This window comes from Somniosus microcephalus, chromosome 2 (assembly GCF_052327205.1).
Source record: "Somniosus microcephalus isolate GS21.2 chromosome 2, FLI_Smic_1.0, whole genome shotgun sequence".
Classification (NCBI taxonomy): domain Eukaryota; kingdom Metazoa; phylum Chordata; class Chondrichthyes; order Squaliformes; family Somniosidae; genus Somniosus; species Somniosus microcephalus.
The window spans coordinates 327,052,003-327,074,648 of record NC_140988.1 but is presented as its reverse complement, the minus strand read 5'-3'; the positions used below and the strand labels follow the sequence as shown (position 1 = coordinate 327,074,648).

The 22,646-nt window shown below is 43.4% G+C and overlaps 1 protein-coding gene across 3 annotated transcripts in view; it reads right to left on the bottom strand.

Annotated features, from left to right (window-relative positions):
* mbd2 (methyl-CpG binding domain protein 2) overlaps positions 1 to 22,646 on the bottom strand; it is a 143,279-nt gene that overhangs the window by 26,947 nt on the left and 93,686 nt on the right. For 2 of the 3 annotated variants that reach the window (XM_085974767.1, XM_085974753.1), the window contains 2 exons: positions 19,152 to 19,247; positions 6,904 to 7,028 (listed from right to left, as the gene is read on the bottom strand). In XM_085974767.1, the coding sequence (XP_085830893.1) occupies positions 6,911 to 7,028; positions 19,152 to 19,247 (214 nt within the window). In that variant the 3' untranslated portion in view covers positions 6,904 to 6,910. The remainder of the gene's footprint in view (positions 1 to 6,903; positions 7,029 to 19,151; positions 19,248 to 22,646) is intronic. The other variant, XM_085974760.1, reaches the window with a different exon arrangement.

Genomic DNA, 22,646 nt, shown 5'->3' with positions numbered 1-22,646 from the left:
AACATACTTGGGCAAGGCCTTAGTTCTCTCCTGTGATTTCCCACATAGCACGTTATCTATCTTCGCTGGAGGCAATGTCAACCCTGGCCATGCTCACTTATCCTCTGACAGCTGATTCTGGCACAGCCTGTCTGATCATCCACTAAGCTCCACAAATCTAGCTATGCATAAGCATTCACCCTCTTGTTGGTATGTGATTGTGTGGGGTGGAGGGGAGGGAGGTAGGAGAGAGAATGAGAGGAGAAATGAACTAAATTAAGGGAACTGGGTAACATTTTCAAAATGGGACAGTATATTAATTTCTATTAAAAATCCATCTTTATAATTTACAACTTAATAATAGCACCTGGAAAGTGAAAGCAAATACTGTATCTCCTAAGTAGAAGGTTAAAGGCCACATAAAAGTAATTACAGGGACTTTATAGCATGTCTGAATGTGTGAAAATAAGATAATGTGAGAAAATCAAGCTGAAAGCAAAAGTTTTAAGTCTGTTCATCAGCAATCAAAGAATACATCTCTGCGATGGCTTTTTTTATATGGCAGGAACCAACGGAGGTCCTCACAGATGTCAGCCGTGGCTCAGTGGAGCATTCTTGCCTCCGAGGCAGAAGGTTGCAGGTTCAAGTCCCATTCCAGAGACTGAGCACAAAAATCTAGACCGAGCACCGAAGGAGTGCTGCACTGGCTGAGATGCCATCTTTCAGATGAGATGTTAAACCGAGGCCCCGTCTGCCCTCTCGGATGGACGTAAAACATCCCATGGCACTATTTCGAAGATGATCGGGAGAGGGCTCCCGGTTTCTGGGCTAACATTTAGCCCTGAACCAACACCACTAAAAACAGATGACCTGGTCATTATCTCATGGCTGTTTGTGGGACCTTGCTGGATGTAGATTGGCTGCCCCGTTTCCTACATTACAACAGTGACTACACTTCAAAAAGTAATTCATTGGCTGTAAAACGCTTTGGTATGCCCAGAGGTCACGAAAGGTGCTATATAAATGCCAGTTCTTTCTTTTTCTTTAGGCATATGACCATTCAAAGGAATGCAAAAGGGAACTAAGCACATTACAGCAAAGACAGAACTATAGACAAGAGCCAATTGCACACAGATCTAAACAAAACAAGACACAACTAGCACCTTATAATGGAAAAGTGGTTGGAAATCTGAGCACACCCAAGTCCTTCCTAAATCTGAACTCTGATTTTAGAGTACAAACAGCTGTTATCCTATAACTGAAACCCAAATGATGGTCTCACACCACTTGACTTAAGCATCTATATTATTACATATATAAATGGAGACTGGGCTGAGAGTAGGCGAGTACAGCAACTCTGTAATTTACTGTAGGGGATCACCAACCAAAATAAAACTAGTTTGTGGATCTCTCAAATCCCAAGTAAATTATAGCTTTTACTATTTTTAATGTAGACTGTCATAAGAACATAAGAAATAGGAGCAGGAGTAGGCTATTTGGCCCTTCAAGCCTGCTCCGCCATTCAACAAGATCATGACTGATCATCTACCTCAACTCCACCTTTAATTTCCTTCGTTCCCAAAAATGTATCGACCTCTGCCTTGAATATACTCAACGACTGAAAATCCACAGCTCTCTGGGGTAGAGAATTCCAAAGATTCACAACCCTGAGTGAAGAAATTTCTCCTCATCTCAGTCCTAAATGACCAACCCCTTATTCTATGACTGTGACCCCCGTGTTCTAGATTCCCCAACCAGGGGAAACATTTTCACACCATTAACCCTGTCAAGCCCCTTAAGAATTTTATATGTTTCAAATAGATCACCTCTCATTCTTCTAAACTCTAAGGAATATAGGCCTGGTCTACTCAATCTCTCCTCTTATGGTAATCCCCTCATCCCAGGAACCAGTCTAGTGAACCTTCGCTGCACTCCCTTCTAAAGCAAGTATATTTTTCCTTGGGTAAGCAGACCAGAACTGTACACATTACTCCAGGTGTGGCCTCACCAATGCCCTGTATAATTGTAGTAAGACTTCTTTACTCTTATACTCTAATCCCTTTGCAACAAAAGCGAACATACCATTTGTTTTCCTAATTGCTTGCTGTACTTGCATGTTAACTCTGTGATTTATGTACAAGGACACCCAGGTCCCTCTGAATGCAAACATTTCCCAGTCTCAACATTCAAAAAAATATTCTGCTTTTTTGTTTTTCCTACCAAGGTGGGTAACTTCACACTTCCCCACATTGTATTCCATTTGCCATGTTCTTGCAAACTCAGTCAACCTGTCTATATCTCTCTGCAGCCTCTTTGCATCCTCCTCACAGTTTACTTTCCCACCTAACTTTGTATCATCAGCAAACTTGGATACGTTACACTCAGTCCCTTCATCTAAGTCATTAATATAGATTGTAAATAGCTGAGGCCCAAGCACTGACCCCGCTAGTTACAGCCTGCCAACCCAAAAAAGTCCCATTTATTCCTACTCTGTTTTCTGTCCATTAACCAATCCTCAATCCATGATGGTATCTTATCCCCAATCCCATGAGTCCTAATTTTGTGTAATAGCCTCGTGTGGCAGCTTATCGAACGCTGTCGTCTCAATAAAATTAGTCATGCTGTCAGTTAGAAACACATCTCAAACTGCACGATTGAGAAAGACTGCTGTGATGTGGAATAATGTGGTTCCTTGATTCACAGCAGCATCTAATAAGTATTTTGTATTTGTAAAGCAAAATTAATAAGGAAAAGATGAACTTAGATAAATGCACCTTGCGTAAAGATACAAGACTTCACTTCAAGTGGCAGGAGAGCCTGAAAATTCGTAATATACATTTGGGTTAGATGGTCTAATTGCTAAATTAAAGAGCTTAGAAGTTGAAGTACTAATTTTGGGACTGCCTTTTGTTGAAAATATAAGTTTTGAACATGATTTCTCAGTTTATTTCATAGCATATAAAGGCCTTGAAAAACAGAGCTTGATAATGTGCTACACTTGAGCCTAATAGAATAAACAAAAATTGAAGAAAAGCATCTTCAAATAGGTTGCAAAGCTTACTGCAACTTTAACTATTACAATATGCAGTGATCGGTACAAAATATTATAGGTGCTAAAACTAAACAGATTGGAGGGTAATGATGGAAAATACAGTATTTTCGAGCGGGAGAGTGGGGCCGGCGAGGGGGCGCGCGGGCGAGCAGGAGCGAGCGAGGAGGCGAGAGAGAGAGAGAGAGAGAGAGAGGGGGAGAGGGCGAGGGCGAGAAAGGAGAGAGACAGAGTGAAAGGGGGAGAGAGAACATAAGAACATAACAAATAGGAGCAGGAGTAGGCCATTCGGCCCTTCGAGCCTGCTCCAGCCATGATCTCATTGAATGGCGATCTTCTATCTCAATTCCATTCACCGGCCCTATCGCCATATTCCTTAATGCCCTTACTAGTCAGAAATCTATCGGCTTCTGTTTTGAATATACCCAATGACGAAGCTTCCACAGCCCTCTGGGGTAGAGAATTCCAAAGATTCACCACCCTGAGTGAAGAAATTTCTTCTCATCTCAGTCCTGAATGGCCTACCCTTTATTCTGAGGTTATGGCCCCTGGTTCTAGACTCCCCAGCCAAGGGAAACATTCTCCCAGCATCCACCCTATCAAGCCCTGTAATAATTTTGTATGCTTCAATGAGATCCCCTCTCATTCTTCTGAATTCAGAGAGAATACAGGCCTAGTTTACTCAATCTCTTCTCATATGACAGTCCCGCTATCGCAGGAATCAATCTCGTGAACCTTCGTTGCACTCCCTCTATGGCAAGTACATCCTTCCTTAGGTAAGGAGAACAAAATTGTACACAGTACTCCAGGTGTGGTCTCACCAAGGCCCTATATAATTGGAGTAAGACTTCTTTACTCCTGTACACAAATCCTCATGTAATGAAGGCCAGCATCCCATTTGCCTTCCTAATGGCTGACTGCACCTGCACATTCACTTTCAGTGACTCATGTACAAGAACACCCAGGTCCCTTTGAGCATCTGCATTCCCCAATCTCTCATCATTTAGGAAATACTCTGCCTTTTTGTTTTTTCTACCAAAGTGGATAACTTCACATTTATCCACATTATATTCCATTTGCCATGTTCTCGCCCACTCACTGAGCCTGTCGAGATCCCCTTGAAGCCTCTTCACAACTGACACTGCCACCTAGCTTTGTATCATCAACAAATTTGGAAATGTTACATTTAGTCCACTCATCCAAATCATCGATATAGATTGTGAACAGCTGGGGCCCAAGCACTGATACTTGCGGTACCCCACTAGTTACAGCCTGCCATCCTGAAAAAGACCCGTTTATCCCTACTCTTTGTTTTCTGTCTGTTAACCAATTCTCAATCCATGCTAGTATATTACCCCCAATTCCATGTGCCCTAATTTTGTTCACCAACCTCGTGTGGGACGTTATCGAAGGCCTTCTGAAAATCCAAAAACACCACATCTACCGGTTCCCCTTTGTCTACTCCACTAGTTATATCCTCAAAGAACTCCAATAGGCTTGTCAAACAGGATTTCCCTTTCATAAATCCATGTTAACTCTGCCCAATCTTATTAGTTTCTAAGTGCCCAGTTATTGCATCCTTTATAATAGATTCCAGCATTTTCCAAACCACTGATGTGAGGCTAACAGGTCTGTAGTTCCCCGTTTTCTCTCTCCCTCCTTTCTTAAATAGCGGGGTTACATTTGCTATCCTCCAATCTGCAGGAACCGTTCCAGAATCTATAGAATTTTGGAAGATGACAACCAATGCGTCCATTATTCCAGTGGCCACCTCTTTCAAAATCCTAGGATGTAGGTCATCCAGCACTTGGGATTTATCGACTTTTAGTCCCATTAATTTTGCTAGTACTTTTTTTTACTAATAATAATTTCTTTAAGTTCCTCATTCTCACCACACCCTTGGTTTTCTCGTATTTCTGGGAGGTTTTTTGTGTCTTCCTCCGTGAAGACAGAAACAAAGTAGTTATTTAATTTCTCTGCCATTTCCTCATTCCCCATTATAAATTCTCCCATCTGACTGTAAAGGATCTACATTTACCTGAGAGAAAGGAGGGGGCGAGAGAGAGAAAGGAGGGGGGAGTGGGAGAAGATATTCTGCTAAGTCACTAGAATAACATCAGTGAAAGGCAACGGACATGTCCTAAATGATCTCAGCAGACAACATGTGAATGGGAGAAAAAGGCAATTCCCAGCCTGGAACATGGTTTCCACCGAGTCTAAATGGCTCTGAGCAGATCAGGGAAAATTGAGATCACTCTTCCGGGAAGCTCCCTGTGACTGACATCACCACAGCAGCTTAAAAAGGTGGGGGTGGGGGAAGTGTAACCAAGGGTCTTCACTCCCTGCAGGAAAACTATTAATGTAAATTAAAATTAAATACATTTAAAGTTTCTTCTATAAGGTGGAGGAAATTTTGTAGCTTGTGTGTCACTGTGGACAGCAATAGTTTTATACATTGTACAGACCACCACACTAGTGTTTCAACCTAACAGGTTGTCCTCTACAAATTTTTAAAATGAAACTTGTATGTATGCATTTTTTTTTTTTTTTTTTTATAAAAGTCGTACGTTTTGCCTTAGTTTTCCTCGGCGCCATTAACATATAAAAATTATGACAGAAGATCATCGACCTGAAACGTTAACTCTGTTTCTCTCTCCACAGATGCTGCCTGACCTGCTGAGTATTTCCAGCATTTTCTGTTTTTATTTCAGATTTCAGATTTCCAACATCCGAAAAGATGGGGACAGAGGTTATGGTCAGAAATTGCTGAACTCAATGTTGAGTCCAGAAGGCTGTGAAGTGCCTAACCGAAAGATGAGGTGCTGTTCCTCGAGCTTCATTGGAACAGTGCAGGAGGCCAAGGACTGAGAGGTCAGAGTGCGAGTGGAGCGGAGAATTAAAGTGACAGGTGACGGGAAGCTCGGGGTCTGAACGGAGGTGTTCCGCATAGCAGTCACGCAATCTGCGTTTGCTCTCCCCAATGTAGAGGAGACCACATACTTTTGTTATTAATTAGTGAGAATGTCAAAAATGTCATTGCATTTTAAAGCCATAATGCAAAAAAAGTTAATGACCTTAATTACAGACCAGTCATTATCATGACAGATCAAGGATTAATCTTCAAGCAAGTGTAAAAATTTAAACAACAGTTTGCATTTTGACAAATTACAGCATCACACCAAAAAGTTTAAAATAACAAACTTTATAATTTTTTCTCTGTGTATTTTATGGTTGAATATTCTTATTTAAATGTTATGGGCTGATGACACCACTGGGGAACATTACTTGAAGTGATATGCCACATTTATTCTCAAGGCTGCAGCTTAAATATGGTTTTGAAGGCACCAACTCTTGAAGGTGAAATAGCTAGGGGAGATAACCACAGCTGCCAGCTTCTTATAGCAACTCGGTTTCCCTCTTCAGTTTTAATCAATCCTACCTTAAGCGATCCTTTTCTTTTAATCATTTTAAATGTGTAAAAAAAAAAATCCATGCAGTATGCATATATACTCAGCTGGCAAAGATTGAAAAGAAAACATAATATTTCTCAAAAATATATCCTTTCTTCCAAGTCCCCCAGTGGTATATTTCCTTTTAAAATCCATGAAAACAGACAAGGTACACAAAAAGCGTTAATGATAACCGTGTACCTGTTTAATTTTTCTTGTACCTGTTTAATATCTAAAGTAATGTGCCTGCAGATCATTCCAGAGGGATTTGATCCCATGGACCTCGTGATAAAGCCAAGCTGCCCAAACCAACTGCTTCCTTTTTTTGTACAGACAGGTGATAATCCTAAGATAACTGTCAGATGGTCCATCCCCCACCCCCCCCGCCACTCAATTGTATTACCCATGCTGCAATGAAAGTCTCACCCGTGCATCACATTGCTCTCGTTTCACGTCTTTCTTCTGTGACTTCCTCTGCTCGTGCCAACTCATCTGCCATTAGAGCTTCCTCCAGTTTCTTCCGCACTTGCTGTACTCGTTCTTCCTGTTTCCTGCAGCATAGAATACAACTTTACATTTGTTTTAGAGATGGTTTACTATTTTACATTTAACTGTAGAGACCACTTAGCAGTAGAAAAATCAATTTTAGCACGTGTGTGAGACGTCTGTGTGTTAGAAGCTGCATCTCAAATGAAATGGAAAAATCACCATAAAATTCAGTGCATTGATTTTATAGACTGGTAAAAATGAGGTTGTACTCCTAAAATTCAGAGGTTATAAGAGCTGCATGAAGGTTCAACCTACACACTGGATTTTATGGTACTTCAAGATTGACTCATGATGATAAAAATTATGCGATTGCAGTTACTGAGCATATCAGTTTCCAGAGTATATATAATAGTGTTAAGTACAAGTTAAGAAAGATTCCTCACTTCTGATGTTCAGAGGGAAGTTGCAATAGGGCTCTGTAGGCATCGGTTATGAGTGCTCTGCTGATTTTATTATTTACAAATACGGAGGTGGTTACTTCAACGCTGAATAACTCGTCACTAATATCATATTTGGTGTCATTCATCTGGTACTTAAACTGATACACAGCAAAACTCCTGCACACAGCACAGAACACACAGGAGGAAGCTCTGCAGGCAGGATACACAAGACCATTGGCACACAGATATTTGACATCCCCTTTCCACCACACAATTTTTGGACATCTGGACTAGTCTGAATACTAGTAGGCAATCATGGATGCATAAAGTAGAATGTAGCTGCCCAGAGAAAACTGCTCACTACTCCAGGATCATCCTGGAATGCAAAGACAACCCCTGGCTTCTTATCGCCACTATCAACTGTCTCCTTAAACCCCTCTCCCTTGCCCTCTCCACCCTCACCTCCAACAAGTGCGAGGAGCTCGTGGACTTACTTGTCACCAAGATGGAGACCATCCATTCAGCTGCCTCAGCCACATCCCTCCCTTCCCTTGTCCACCAAGACAAACTTCCCCCAAAGGTTTCCCCCTAGCCCTAGCCCAGAGCCCACATCTTTCATTCAGAGCATCAGGAGAAATCTCAGCATATTCACTTCTAATCTATTCTGGTCATTACTGCAGTGGCTGTCTTTAAATCGAAGTATTCTCCCACTTTTTTTTTTTTTTTTTATAAAAAGGATAAAAGATTAGCTTAAGAGAAACTTTGATTTTTGCCAATTTTCTGTGGAACCCCTCAGTAGGGTCTCAATTCCCAATAGATCACTCTCCATAATCTCACCAATGTCCAAATGTGTTTCAGTAGAAAACAGCTGGGGCTACGACTCAAGAGCCAGCAAGGAGCCACCCGATCCCATGTTATAGGCAGGGAAATCAGCATTCCCAACCAAGAGCATGGTTTCCCATTTTCTTCTATAAAATAAGGGAACATTTTGAAGAGAAAGCACTCACTGCAGATTTGTAATCCTTTGAAATAAGTTTGGGTAAGTGTTTGGCGGTGTAACTGGAAATGTTCCACAAAAACTAGCAGATTTGATGGGCTGATTGATCTTTTCGGCTCGTACTTTATGTACCTCAATGTATTTTTTTGTAAATACCACAGTTGAGAAGTTGCAAATGAGTAGCCAAAAAAACTTCATAATATGCTTAAGCAGACATGTAAGAGTATTCAGTGAAAACTCAAGCCACTTAAGTTGCTTTAAGACATCTTGAGAAAGCTAATCATTAACTTATTTTAAGATGTTGCATGAGAATAAACGGGTCATTTTCGGATTGGCAGGCTGTAACTTGGGCCTCAGCTATTCACAATCTACATCAATGATTTGGATGAGGGGACCAAATGTAATATATCCAAGTTTGCTGATGATACAAAGCTGGGCGGGAATGTAAGTTGTGAGGAGGATGCAAAGAGGCTTCAAGGGGATATAGACAAGCTAAGTGAGTGGGCAAGAACATGGCAAATGGAATATAATGTGGAAAAATTGAAAAGCAGAGTATTTTTTTTAAATGGTGAGAGATTGGGAAATGTTGGTGTTCAGAGGGACCTGGGTGTCCTTGCACACAAATCACTGAAAGTTAACATGCAGGTACAACAAGCAATTAGGAAAGCAAATGGTATGTTGGCCTTTATTACAAGAGGATTTCAGTATAAGAGTAAAGACGTCTTACTGCAATTATATAGGGCCCCGGTGAGACCACACCTGGAGTATCGTGTACAGTTTTGGTCTCCTTACTTAAGGAAGGATATACTTGCCATAGAGGGAGTGCAACAAAGGTTCACCAGACTGGTTCCTGGGATGGGGGGGATTGTCCTACGAGGACAGATTGAGTAGAGTTCTGTAAAGTTTAGAAGAATGAGAGGTGACCTCATTGAAACATACAAAATTTTTACAGGGCTCGACAGGGTAGATGCAGGGAGGAGGTTTCCCCTGGCTGGGGAGGCTAGAACCAGGGGTCACAGTCTCAGAATAAGGGGTCGGCCATGATCAAGTCTGAGATAAGGAGAAATTTCTTCACTCACGAGGATGTTGAATCTCTGGAATTCGCTACCCGAGGGCTGTGGAGGCTCAGTCGTTCAGTCTATTCAAAACAGAGATCGATAAATTTTTGGATATTAAAGGAATTAAGGGATGTGAAGATAGTGCAGGAAAGTGGAGTTGAGGTAGAAGATCAGCCATGATCTTATTGTGTGGAGATGCCGGTGTTGGACTGGGGTGGACAAATATAAGAAATCACACACCAGGTTATAGTCCAACAGCTTTATTTGAAATCACAAGCTTTCGGAGCGCTGCTCCTTCGTCAGGTGAAGTGGAGAGATGCATAAAAACACAGCTTATATAGTCAGGAAAACATTACATCAAAGAACAATGAGATGGGGTCAAATGTTGCAGATGCTGGAGTCTGTATGAAAAACAAAAAAAGACAAAAAACATTTTTTTTGCTGGAAATCACAGCAGGTCCGGCCACATCTGTGTGGAGAGAACAAGCCAACGACGACTCGAGTCTGGATGACCCTACGTCAGGTGGGGTTACATGTAGCGTGACATGAACCCAAGATCTCGGTTGAGGCCGTCCTCATGGGTGCGGAACTTGGCTATCAGTTTCTGCTCGACAATGTTTTCCTGACTGACCTGTTTGGACACCATTTACACCTTTGATTGCTGTGATTATCTCTCTGCCGAGGTGTGATAAATGGCAGTTAGAAAGATTACCTGTAAACATCTGGCATTATTCTCTGACTATATAAGCTGTGTTTTTATGCATCTCTCCACTTCACCTGACGAAGGAGCAGCGCTCCGAAAGCTTGTGATTTCAAATAAAGCTGTTGGACTATAACCTGGTGTTGTGTGATTTCTTACATGATCTTATTGAATAGAGGAGCAGGCTCGAGGGGCCAAATGGCCTACTCCTGCTTCTATTTCTTATGTTCTTATGAATTGGAGTATAAAAGGGAGATATAGTGCCGTTTCCTGCTCTCGCCCTGAACTAGACAATTACATTCACTTTGCCTCCAATTTCCACCCTTCCCTCACATGGTCCATCTCCGACTCTTCTCTTCCTCGACTTCTCCATCTCCATCGCTGGGGATAGGTTATTGACCAACATTCACTACAAGCCCACTGACTCCCACAGCTACCTGGACTACACTTCCTCCCACCCCACCTCCTGTAAGGACTCTATTCCATTCTCCCAGTTTCTCAGTCTCCGCCGCATCTGCTCTGACGATGCCACCTTCCACACCAGTGCTTCCGACATGTCTTCCTTTTTCCTCAACTGAGGAATCCCCTCTACCGTGGTTGACATGGCCCTCGACCGGGACTGTTCTATCTCCCGCACTTCTGCCCTCACTCCTGCCCCTCCCTCCTGGAACCACGATAGGGTTCCCCTTGTCCTCACCTTTCACCCCACCAGCCTCCACATTCAACGGATCATCCTCCGCCACTTCCGCCTCCGCCAACGTGACCCCACCAACAAACGCATCATCCCCTCCACTCTCAGCATTCCGTAGGGACCGCTCCCTCCGAGACACCCTAGTCCACTCCTCTATCACCCCTAGCACCCCTTCCCCTGGCACCTTCCCGTGCAAGCGCAGGAGATGCAACACCTGCCCATATACCTCCCCCCTTCCCACTGACCAGGGTCCCAAACACCCCTTCCAGGTGAAACAGCGATTTCCTTGTACTTCTTGCAATCTAGTATACTGTATTCACTGCTCATGATGTGGTCTCCTCTACATTGGGGAGATCAAACGCAGATTGGGTGACCGCTTTGCGGAACACCTCCGTTCAGTCCATAAGGGTGACCCCGAGCTTCCGGTCGCCTGTCATTTCAATTCACCATTCCATTCCCACTCAGACCTCACCGTCTGCGGCCTCTTGCATTGTTCCACGGAAGCTCAGCGTAAACTCGAGGAACAGCATCTCATCTTCCGATTAGGCACTTTACAGCCTTCCGGACTCAATATCGAGTTCAACGATTTCAGATCATAACCTCGGCCCCTATTATATTTTTATATTTTTTATCCACGCTTTTGGTTTGTGCCTTTTCCTTTTTTTGTCTCTCTCCCACATGGCAGCTGTCTTTCACTCTGTCGGCACGTTTCACACTTCATCTAGAGCCATTGTTTGTTTCTTTACCTGTCCTATTACTATCTCGTCTCACCTTGAATATCTCTTAATGTCTCTTCTTTCATCCCCTCCCCCATTTCCCAGCCCCCAAACTGCCCAATCTGTTTCATTTCCTGCCTTTTTTTCCTCAGTTCTGTAGAAGGGTTTCGACCCGAAACTTTGACTCTGTGTCTCTCTCCACGGACGTTGCATGGCCTGCTGACTTTTTTCAGCGTTTTCTGTTGTTATTTCGGATTTGCAGCATCCACAGTATTTTGCTATCGTATATATACACACATGCCCGAATTACCCTTAGGCCATGATTTGTAGCCCAATGCTTAAGTTATAGATTACAAATGCAGCTGGAAAAATAATTGTGTAATGCCCACAAAAAAAACAGCAATTACCTCTGAAGAACCATGGCCACTTTAGTTGAAATTTTGGCTATGGCTCTGCTTTTCCAATGTCACTAAATCTAGCTCTGAATATACAAGTGCCACCTGCTGGTTTAACAGATGTAGTGTAGAAATAAATACACTTTATATGAACACAATTATTTTCTTTTCAGTTATACTATAACGAATATACCCACTAGCAAGTAAATTAACACTTAACAATTATGCTGATGCCAGCAACAATATTCAGAATCTGAAATAACGCCAATTATTTTTTAATGATCTCAATCTTGTTCGAATTATCCAATGAATATTTAGATTATTGACTACATCCAAACTTCTGATCCAGATCCGTGCGTTTGATATCTAAAATACGAACTGGATTCTTTCAGATTTGCAAACATTTGTTATGAATAAATGCATCTCTCTGAAACACATCTTTTAAAAAAACAAGGTTGTATTTTCCATTTTAGTTATTTTTCTAGCCTCTTCACATTTCTTTGAAGGGCCAAAAGTACAAGCAGATGACATGCTCCCCAACAGCTACCAGTTTCAGCACAAAACCAGCCACTCAAGATTAGCGGAGGATAACTCTTGCCCTGACTTTTACATGCTTTGTGGGGTAAATGCCAAGTTTCCCCATCAGAGTTTCCCTCTTACAGCTAAGCAGAGCACACAAACACACTGGGGAGAAATCTTGTATGCAAATGCACAGAATCATAGTCTTGCAGCACAGACGGAGGCCACTCGGCCCATTGTGCCTGCGCCGGCTCTTTGAAAGAGCTGTCCAATTTAGTCCCACACCCCAGCTTTTTCCCCCATAACCCTGTAAATTAGTCCTCTTTAAGACGTGTCCTTTTGAAAGTTCCTGTGGCGTCTGATTCCATCACTCTTTCAGCTAGTGCGTTCCAGATCTTAACAACCCTTTGAGAAAAAAATTCTCCTCATTTTCCCTCCAGATCTTTTGAATCTACGACCTCTGGTTACCGACCCACTTGCCGGAGGAAACAGTTTCTCCCTACTTGCCCTGTCAAAACCCCTCATAATTTTGAATACCTCTATTAGGTCTCCCCTTAACCTTCTCTGCTCCAAGCAGAACAATCCCAGCTACTCCAATCTCTCCACATAACTGAAGTCCTTCATCCCTGGTATCATCCTGGTAAACCTCCTCTGTACCCTTTCCAAAGCCTTGACATCTTTCCTAAAGTGTGGTGCCCAGAATTGTACACAATACTCCAGCTGGGGCCTACCCAGTGATTTGTAAAGGTTTAGCATGACCTCCTTGCTTTTGTATTCAATGTCCTTATTTACAAAGCCATATATATATATATATAAGCAATGGTTCCAATACCGACTCCTGGGTGACCCCACTGCATACTTGGCTCCAGTCAGAAAAGCATCCTTTCACCACCTCCCCTCTGCCTCCCCTTCCTCATCAAATTACACACCCAGGTTACCACCGTCCCTTTAAGACAATGTGCTTCTATTTTCCGAATAAATCTGTTATGTGGTACTTTATCAAATGCCTTTTGAAAGAAAATTCTATTTACCACATCTACTGCACTACCTTCATCAAACCTTTCTCGTTACTTCATCAAATAACCCAATCAGGTTAGTTTGGCACGATTTGCCTTTAACAAATCCGTAGTGGCTATCCCTTATTAATCCATGCTTCTCCAAGTGAGAATTAATTTTGTCCTTGACAATGATCTCTAGTAATTTTCCCACCACTGACATTAGACTGATTGGCCTGTAGTTACCAGGGTCGGAATTTTTTTTTTTTTTTGGGGGGGGGGGGGGGGGGGGGGCACATTTGGTGGCAGGTCAGCTGGGAATTTTTTTTTTTTTTTTTTTGACAGTGGGTAGGGAACCTGCTGTCAACCCACCTCCACACTAGTCTCCCAGATGTCAAGTCTGTCATCACAGAACAGACCTGACACCAAGCGGTGGGGGAGGCAATTTAAATCATTAGCTGGATTGTTAAGAGGCAATTAAGTAGTGTTTTAAGCTTACCTTTAGGCTTTGAGAGTTCGCCAACAGCTTCCCTGCTGCTCGGAGATCACGTCAGGTAAGGTCGTCGGGTGTTGTCAGCATGTGATGATTTCTAAACTTAACAGTTGAAAATGGTCTATAAAAGCTCCCATTTCATAGGTCTTCACTTTGCAAGGTCAGAAGCTGTTGCTTACTGCATTTGGAAGGCAGATTGAGCTTTATGCAGCTTACAAGTGTTTGGAGCAAACTCTCTATCCAGTGTCACCTCGTTGGAACAACCTTGCTCACCACTGACAGATCGCTTCTGTCATCTCAACCTCACCTGCCATCTATTTCATCAGCATCGGTGCTCTTGGAAAAAATCTCACCTTGGTCCTCAGAATACCACTATGATTAGCCCCAACACCAGCAGCAACAACAACACCACCAACCTTCTCCGCAATCACCTGATGCTGCACAGGACAAAGGGCATCAGCACCCGACCACATTGCTGCCTGCGACGCCAAGGATGGCCTCACCATGGCCAGATTTACTTCACTTGACACTGTACATCCTGGCTGCCACATGGTGCACCAGGTTGGCACCACTCCACACCAACACTATAAAGCATCCCTACAATACCCAAGCTATTCCTTTCGCACTCATCGCCATTGCGGGGGCTACCGGTATGTCTCACCATTCACTGCAACTCATTAAGCCAGTTCCAAAGGCGCACACAAATCTGTCCAAAAACACGTGTTGAAAATAAAGATTTCAATGTTTGACACCACATTAACAGAAACTTCACATGAAGATTGGATAAAACACTCAAGTGCCTACCCTTGTGTGTTGTTAGTTGATATGATTGGACTAAGATGAGGGTGTGAGGGGTGGCTAGTGAGATGGGGAAGTGATAATGTAGATAGAGAGGGATGGGTGGAGGTGCAAGCTAAGTTGGTGTGAGTAAAGATGTGCAGGAGTAGGTTAGGGAAGGCAGAGTGATGGGGATGTGATGGGTGGCACAGCAGGATGCGGTCGAGTGTGGCTTTGCAGTAACGCTTCGTGATCTATTGAGATCATTGAAAGGTTTGCGCCACTGTAGCCTGGTCCGCCTGACGACATCCCTGCTCGTGTCCTCCTGTGCAATGTGCAACCAGGCTGCGTTGATGTTCTGGGGAGGTCCCTTCTGCCCATTGGAAGGGAAGAGAACCTCCCTGCGTGCTGTGACTCCCTCCATAAGCATATGGAGGGAGTCTTGGGAGAGCCTAGGTGCAGCCATGCACCTCAATCCTGTAGAACACTGACAGCAGAACTGTCAAAATCAATTTGCGCATGGTCCCTTTAAGGAAACCGGCTGATGACTCATCAAGTGACGTCATCAGACCCGCTTCCTTCAATTGGCCGACAAACGTGCTGGGCAGGCTTAACAAGCCCAATCAGTGTAAAATTCTTTTCACAGAGCGGGATGGAGCCAGCAGCGGGGTCACACCCTGCCACTGACCCCGGCCGCTCCGGACCCGCCTCGATAGGCGGAATCGCGGCCCAGGTTTATCCCCCTCTCCTTTTTTGAACAGGGGTGTAACATTTGGAATCCTCCAGTCTTCTGGCACCACGCCCATATCCACGGAGGATTGAAAGATTGTGGTCAGAGGTTCAGCTATCTCCACCCTTGCTTCCCTCAGCAATCTAGGATGCATCCCATCTGGGCCGGGTGACTGATTAAGTTTGAGTGATGCCAACCTATTTAGGACCTCCTTTTTTTAAAGTTATTTTTCATCCTATCCAATATCTCTACTCCCTTGTCCTCTACTGAAACATTAACTTCATCATCTTTTGTGAACATAGATGCAAAGTACTCAGTCAGTACCTCAGTCATGCCTTCTGCCTCACAAGATGATTTCTTATTTTGTCCCTAATCAGCCCCACCATTCCTTTAACTATCCTGTTACTTTTTTATGTTTATAAAAGATTTTTGGGTTCCTTTTAATCTTCTCATATTCTCTCTTTGCCCTTCTTATTTATTTTTTCAATTCTCCTCTGTACTTTCCGTATTCAGCTTGGTTCTGTACTGTATTATGAGCCTGACATTTATCATAAGCTTCGTTTTATTTTGATCTCTATTTCCTTTGTCCTGTTTCCTACTTCAAGCCGCTCCTTAAAGCCTCTCTCTTTGACCAAGCTTTTGGTCATCTGTCCTAATATCTCTATCTCTTGGTGTCAAATTTTGTTTGATAAAGCTCCTGTGAGGTGCCTTGGGACGTTTTACTACGTTAAAGGCGCTATATAAATACAAGCTGTTTTTGTTGTTGTTGTTGTTATCCAGGGAGCTCTCGCTTTGGATGCCCCAACTTTCCTCCTTATGGGAATATGCTTGGTTCGTACCCGAACTATCTCAGCCTTGAAGGTTTGCCATTGCTCATTTACTTTCTGCCTGACCAATCTTTGTTTCCAGTCAAGCTGTGCTAAATCCATTCTCAAATCACTGAAATTGGCTCTCTTCCAGTTGGGTATTTTCACCTTTGATTTTTCTTTGTCCCTGTCCATAACTACTTTAAACCTAATTATATCACAATTACCCAGATGTTCTTCCACTGAACCATTCTCCACTTGACCTACTTCATTCCCTGCAACTAGATCTAGCACTGATTCCTTCCTCATTGGGCTAGAAACATACTGATTAAGAAGAAACATAAATGATTAAGAATCATATCCTACTAATCTATAGAAGCAGATTATTAATACACTAACCTACTATATCAATTAGTTAATGCCTCACAAAAAAAGAAAAACTGAATGAGGTCATGCAATAGGTGTTGTAGACAGCTTGCTCAATAGGTCTGCGAAAGTGCATAGCTTCTTACATACTTTTTAATAAGATTTAAAAGCATAATTAGTCTGCGCAGTTATCACAAAGACAGCAAGATTGAAACTCAGCAGCCTCACCTATAGTAAGTTTATTATATAACTTCTAAATCAGATGCCCAAAAGCATTAGAACTTTCAAAAAAAAGTGTATTTTCTGCTCAAAGCGAGGGTGCTTCTTTCATTCCCAGTATCAGTATCAAGCAATCCCGGGAGACAAACAGTATAGTTACATGCAGGCTAAAGCTCCATCAACACTACTTTAACAATGCCTAAACCCAACTCTACTTTAATAATGGGCCAGAATTTGCTGTCAAAATAATGGTGAGGCCAATGGCACTCGACGTTATTTATGCACAAATGATACAGCAACTTCAGGCGAGGGGCAAATGCGCGGTTAAAGAACATAAGAATTAGGAGCAGGAGTAGGCCATATGGCCCCTCGAGCCTGCTCCGCCATTCAATAAGATCATGGCTGAACGTCGACCTCAAATCCGCTTTCCTGCCGGATCTCCATATCCCTTGATTCCGCTAGAGTCCAAAAATCTATCTATCTCAGCCTTGAAATACAACTCGGCATCCACAGCACTTTCAGGTAGAGAATTCCAAAGGTTCACAACCCTCGAGTGAAGAAATCCCTCCTCATCTCAGTCTTAAATGGCCGACCCCTTATCCGGAGACTATGCCCCCTAGTTCTAGATTCTCCAGCCAAGGGAAACAACCTCAAGCATCTACCCTGTCAATCCCCCTCAGAATCTTATGTTTCAATGAGATCACCTCTCATTCTTCTAAACTCCAGAGAGCATAGGCCCAATCTACTCAATCTCTCCTCATAGGACAATCCACTCATCCCAGGGATCAATCTAGTGAACCTTCATTGCACTGCCTCTAAGGCATGTATGTCCTTTCTCAGATAAGACCAAAACTGTGCACAGTACTCCAGGTGTGGTCTCACCAATGCCCTGTAAATTGTAGTAGGACTTCCTTACTCTTATACTCCAACCGCCTTGTAATAAAGGCCAAAATGCCATTTGCCTTCCTAATTGCTTGCTGTACCTGCATGCTAACATTTTGTGTTTCCTGTAAGAGGACACCTAAATCTCTCTGAACACCAACATTTAATAGTTTCTCACCATTTAAAAAATATTCTTTCTAATCTTCCTACCAAAGTGAATAACCTCACATTTCCCCACATTATACTCCATCTGCCACCTTACTGCCCACTCACTTAACCTGTCTATATCCCCTTGCAGGCTCTTTGTGTCCTCCTCACAGCTTACTTTCCCATCTAGCTTTGTGTTGTCAGCAAACTTGACTACATCGCACTCAGTCCCTTCATCTAAGTCATTAATATAGACTGTAAATAGTGGAGGCCCAAGCACTGATCCTTGTGGCACCCCACTAGTTACAGCCTGCAAATGACCTGCTTAAATGTGGATATCAAAAAGTTGCTGTCCGAGTAGCTTCACGGAAACGGCATTTTGCTCTCTGCCTCACCATTGCAATGCATTGAATGGCGTGAAGTTGCTTTATTTGTGTCGTAGATAATGAACTAACTTTGCAACAGAAAGTTAAGTCTTGTCATTTCAAGTCTAAGTACCCCTTTTAATGATGTGATCAGTGTTAATTAATGCCAATCAATCTCTCTGGCACTGAAAATTCACTCATATCATTCGGGGGGAGATGACAAGTGTGGAGTCTCATTCTTTCAGGTATTCATTGTTGTTGGAGATTTTTAATATGTAAATTTTTTAATTTATAAAACTTTTCCTTTGTCTCTTATATCTGTCTCTTAATCCAATCTTTCTTTCCCTCGGTGTTTCTCTTTCTGTACCTGAGTTAACATTGAATTCACCCACTCTAATTTACACATCCTTATTAGTCCTTGTGCTGGTTATTTCACAATCCTTCAATCTGACTGGTTAAGGAGATACCCTGTTGGTTTCCCTGTTCACTCAGGTCCCAGATGCGCTTTCAGCAATTTGCCACGCAAGAAATTTAAAACCCTTAACGGAAGATGCCATTAGATGCCCTGCTACAGCCAATTATGGCCGATTGTGCCTAAACCCAACTTCATGCATACCTGACCTACAGCTGGGGGAAGAAAGAATGGGGAAATGGGAAGAAAGAGCGGGGAAATGGGAAGAAAGAGCAAGGGAACAGGAGAGTGGAGGAAGAGATGGAGGGAAATTAAAAAAAATTGTTCTTGGGATGTGGGTGACAGTGATAAGGCAGTGTTTATTGCGCATCCCTGGTTGCCTTTGGGGCATTACGAGTCAACCACATAGTGGGGGTCTGGAGTCAGATGTAGGCCAGACCATACAAGGGTATCAGGTTCTCCCCCCACCTACCATACCTCACTTTCTGACTGATCTTCACGCTGCATTGTAGAAACTTATTGGCTGCAGAACTTGCAATTCCTGACTGTAGAAGGTTGTGCAACAGCAAGTTTCTAGAAGGAATGGTGGAAAAAGAGGAAAAACCTTTGCCATTGGTGAAAAAAGATTACTACACTTTGTTCAATAAGATATTTAGAAACATACATAAAATGTAGATTATGGAACAGTTCCTGCAGATTGGAGGGTGGCAAATGCAACCCCACTATTTAAAAGAGGGCGAGAAAACAGGGAACTACAGACCGGTTAGCCTAACATCAGTAGTAGGGAAAATGCTAGAGTCTATTATAAAGGATGTGATAACAGGACACTTAGAAAATAGCGACGGGATTTGACAATGTCAACATGGATTCATAAAAGGGAAATCATGTTTGACAAACCTACTGGAGTTTTTTGAGGATGTAACTGGTAGAATAGATAAGGGAGAACCAGTGGATGTGCTGCAATAGGATTTTCAGAAGGTCTTTGATAAAGTCCCACATAAGAGGTTAGTGTGCAAAATTAAAGCATATGGGATTGGGGGTAATATAACTGGCATGGATTGAAAATTGGTTACCAGACAGGAAACGGAGAGTAGGAATAAATGGGTCTTTTTCAGGGTGGCAGGCGGTGACTAGTGGGGTACCGCAGGGATCAGTGCTTGGGCCCAAGCTATTCACAATATATATCAATGATTTGGATGGGGGAACCAAATGTAATATTTCCAAGTTTGCTCAAGATACGAAACTAGGTGGGATTAAGAGTTGTGAGGAGGATGCAAAGAAGCTTTAAGGCAATTTAGACAAGTTGAGTGATTGGGCAAATACATGGCAGATGCAGTATAACGTGGATAAATGTGAAGTTATCCACTTCGGTAGGAAAAACAGAAAGGCAGAGTATTATTTAAATGGTGATAGATTGGGAAATGTTGATGTACAAAGGAATCTGGGTGTCCTTATACACCAGTCACTGAAAGCAAACATACAGGTGTAGCAAGCAGTTAAGAAGGCAAATGGTATGTTGGCCTTCATTGCAAGAGGATTTGACTACAGGAGCAAGGATGTCTTACTACAGTTGTACAGGGCCTTGGTGAGACCACACCTGGAGTACTGTGTGCAGTTTTGGTCTCCTTACCTAAGAAAGGGTATACTTGCTATAGAGGGAGTGCAGCGAAGGTTCACCAGACTGATTCCTGGGATGGCAGGACTGTCGTATGAGAGAGATTGGGTCAACTCGGCCTGTATTCACTAGAGTTTAGAAGAATGAGAGGGGATCTCATTGAAACATATAAAACTCTGACAGGGCTAGACAGACTTGATGCAGGGAGGATGTTTCCCTTGGCTGGGGGGTCTAGAACAAGGGGTCACAGTCTCAGGATATGTGGTAGGACATTTAGGACTGAGAAGAGGAGAAATTTCTTCACTCAGGGTGGTGAGCCTGTGGAATTCTCTACCACAGAAGGCTGTGGAGGCCAAGTCACTGAATATATTTAAGAAGCACGGTGGCATAGTGGTTAGCACTGTTGCCTCACAGCGCCAGGGACCCGGGTTCAAATCCGGCCTCGGGTGACTGTCTGTGTGGAGTTTGCACATTCTCCCCGTGTTTGCGTGGGTTTCCTCCAGGTGCTCCGGTTTCCTCCCACAGTCCAAAGATGTGCGGGTTAGGTTGATTGGCTATGATAAATTGACCTAGTGTTAGGGGGATTAAATACGTGGGGTTACGGGGATAGGGTGGGATATGTGTCGGTGCAGGCTCGATGGGCCGAAATGGCCTCTATCTGCACTGTGGGGTTTCTGTGATTTCTGTGAAGGAGATAGATAGATTTCTAGACACAAAAGGCATCAAGGGATATGGGGAGAGAGCGGGAATATGGTATTGAGATAGAGGATCAGCCATGATCATATTGAATGGTGGAGCAGGCGCGAAGGGCCGAATGGCCTACTCCTGCTCCTATTTTTCTATGTTAAAAGTAATCATAGTAGGAAACGTCATGTTGCTACCCCCCTGCCTCAACCACACAAAATAGGAAGTGGGGTATCTTGAGGTGGCCATAGATGGAGACGGACACAGGTTAACTCCGTAACATGGTTTAATCAACACTTGCACATAAAAGCTTCTGCCATGAGGCAGCAAAAACAGAGTACAACCAGTACAGACCAGACTTAACTCAGGAGACCAATTGCCACAGCACCACCTGGTGGATCAGGTTACTACATTCCTCCCCCCTTAAGATTGCCGTATGCAATTCTTAAACAATAACCCTTACTAGGTACTACGTTTTAATTAACCAGTATGCTCTAACCATGGTTAACCCCTGACTAATTTAACAGGTTTGTATAAGTCTTTCTGGTTGCTTGCGAATCCTTTGTGAATGTCTTAATTCCACTTGTGGTGGATTCTCAGATTCACTCGCACTTGAGATTGGAGTAGTCTCTGATGTTGGTTTTACTCTGTCCCGCTGTGGCCTGGCAGTACCAGTGTCCACTGGCACCTTATAAGCTGTGCTGGGTCCTGGAACAGCCTCCTCTACTGCCCTTTGTTCCATCTGAGGCAGTTCCCCCTGCTGCCGGCTGAAAAGCTGATCTACATGCCGACAAACCCCTTGACCATCCCCTAGTAACACGGAGTACGACACAGGTCCTGTAATGTCCTGAATTAGTCCTGGTATCCATTTAGGCCCATAGCCAAGTTCCGGGTGTACAGAGTCCCCTATGGCGAAATGGCGAGCTTTAGTATGTTTGTCATGGTACACTTTTTGGTTTGTTTGTTTTGTCTCAGCCTTGCTTTTGAGATCTGGGTGCATCAGGTCTAACGTGCACCGCAACTTTCTCCCCATCATCAACTCAGCCGGAGAAAGCCCCGTGGTAGCTTGGGGTGTTATACGATAACTAAACAAGGCTCTTTTGAGCTTGGTCTCCAGGGTGTCACCTGAGCTCTTCCTCATGAGCTCCTTAAAAGTCTGCACGGCTCGCTCGGCTAACCCATTTGAGGCTGGGTGATATGGAGCCGAGGTGACATGTGTGATTCCATTCCTTACCATGAATTCTTTGCTCCCTTCACTAACAAAACACTGTGCATTGTCGGATACAATCATTTCTGGAATACCATGCGTGCTGAAGCTGTTCCTGAGACAATCCAGTGTGGCATCAGTCGTTGCAGAGCTCACTGGACAAACATCGATCCACTTTGAGTGAGCGTCCACCAGCACCAAAAACATTTTGCCCATAAAAGGTCCCGCATAGTCTATGTGAATTCTCCTCCAAGGTTTGCTGGGCCACTCCCAGGGATGGAGTGGTGCCCCGGCAGGTGCTTTCCTCTGTTCCTGACATATAGTGCATGACTTTACCTTTGACTCAATTTCAGCATCCAAGTTAGGCCACCACAGGTAGCTCCTAGCCAGTCCTTTCATTCTAGTCATTCCTGGGTGCGATTGATGCAACTGTTCCATCAAAGTAGAGCGTCCCCGCTCTGGGACT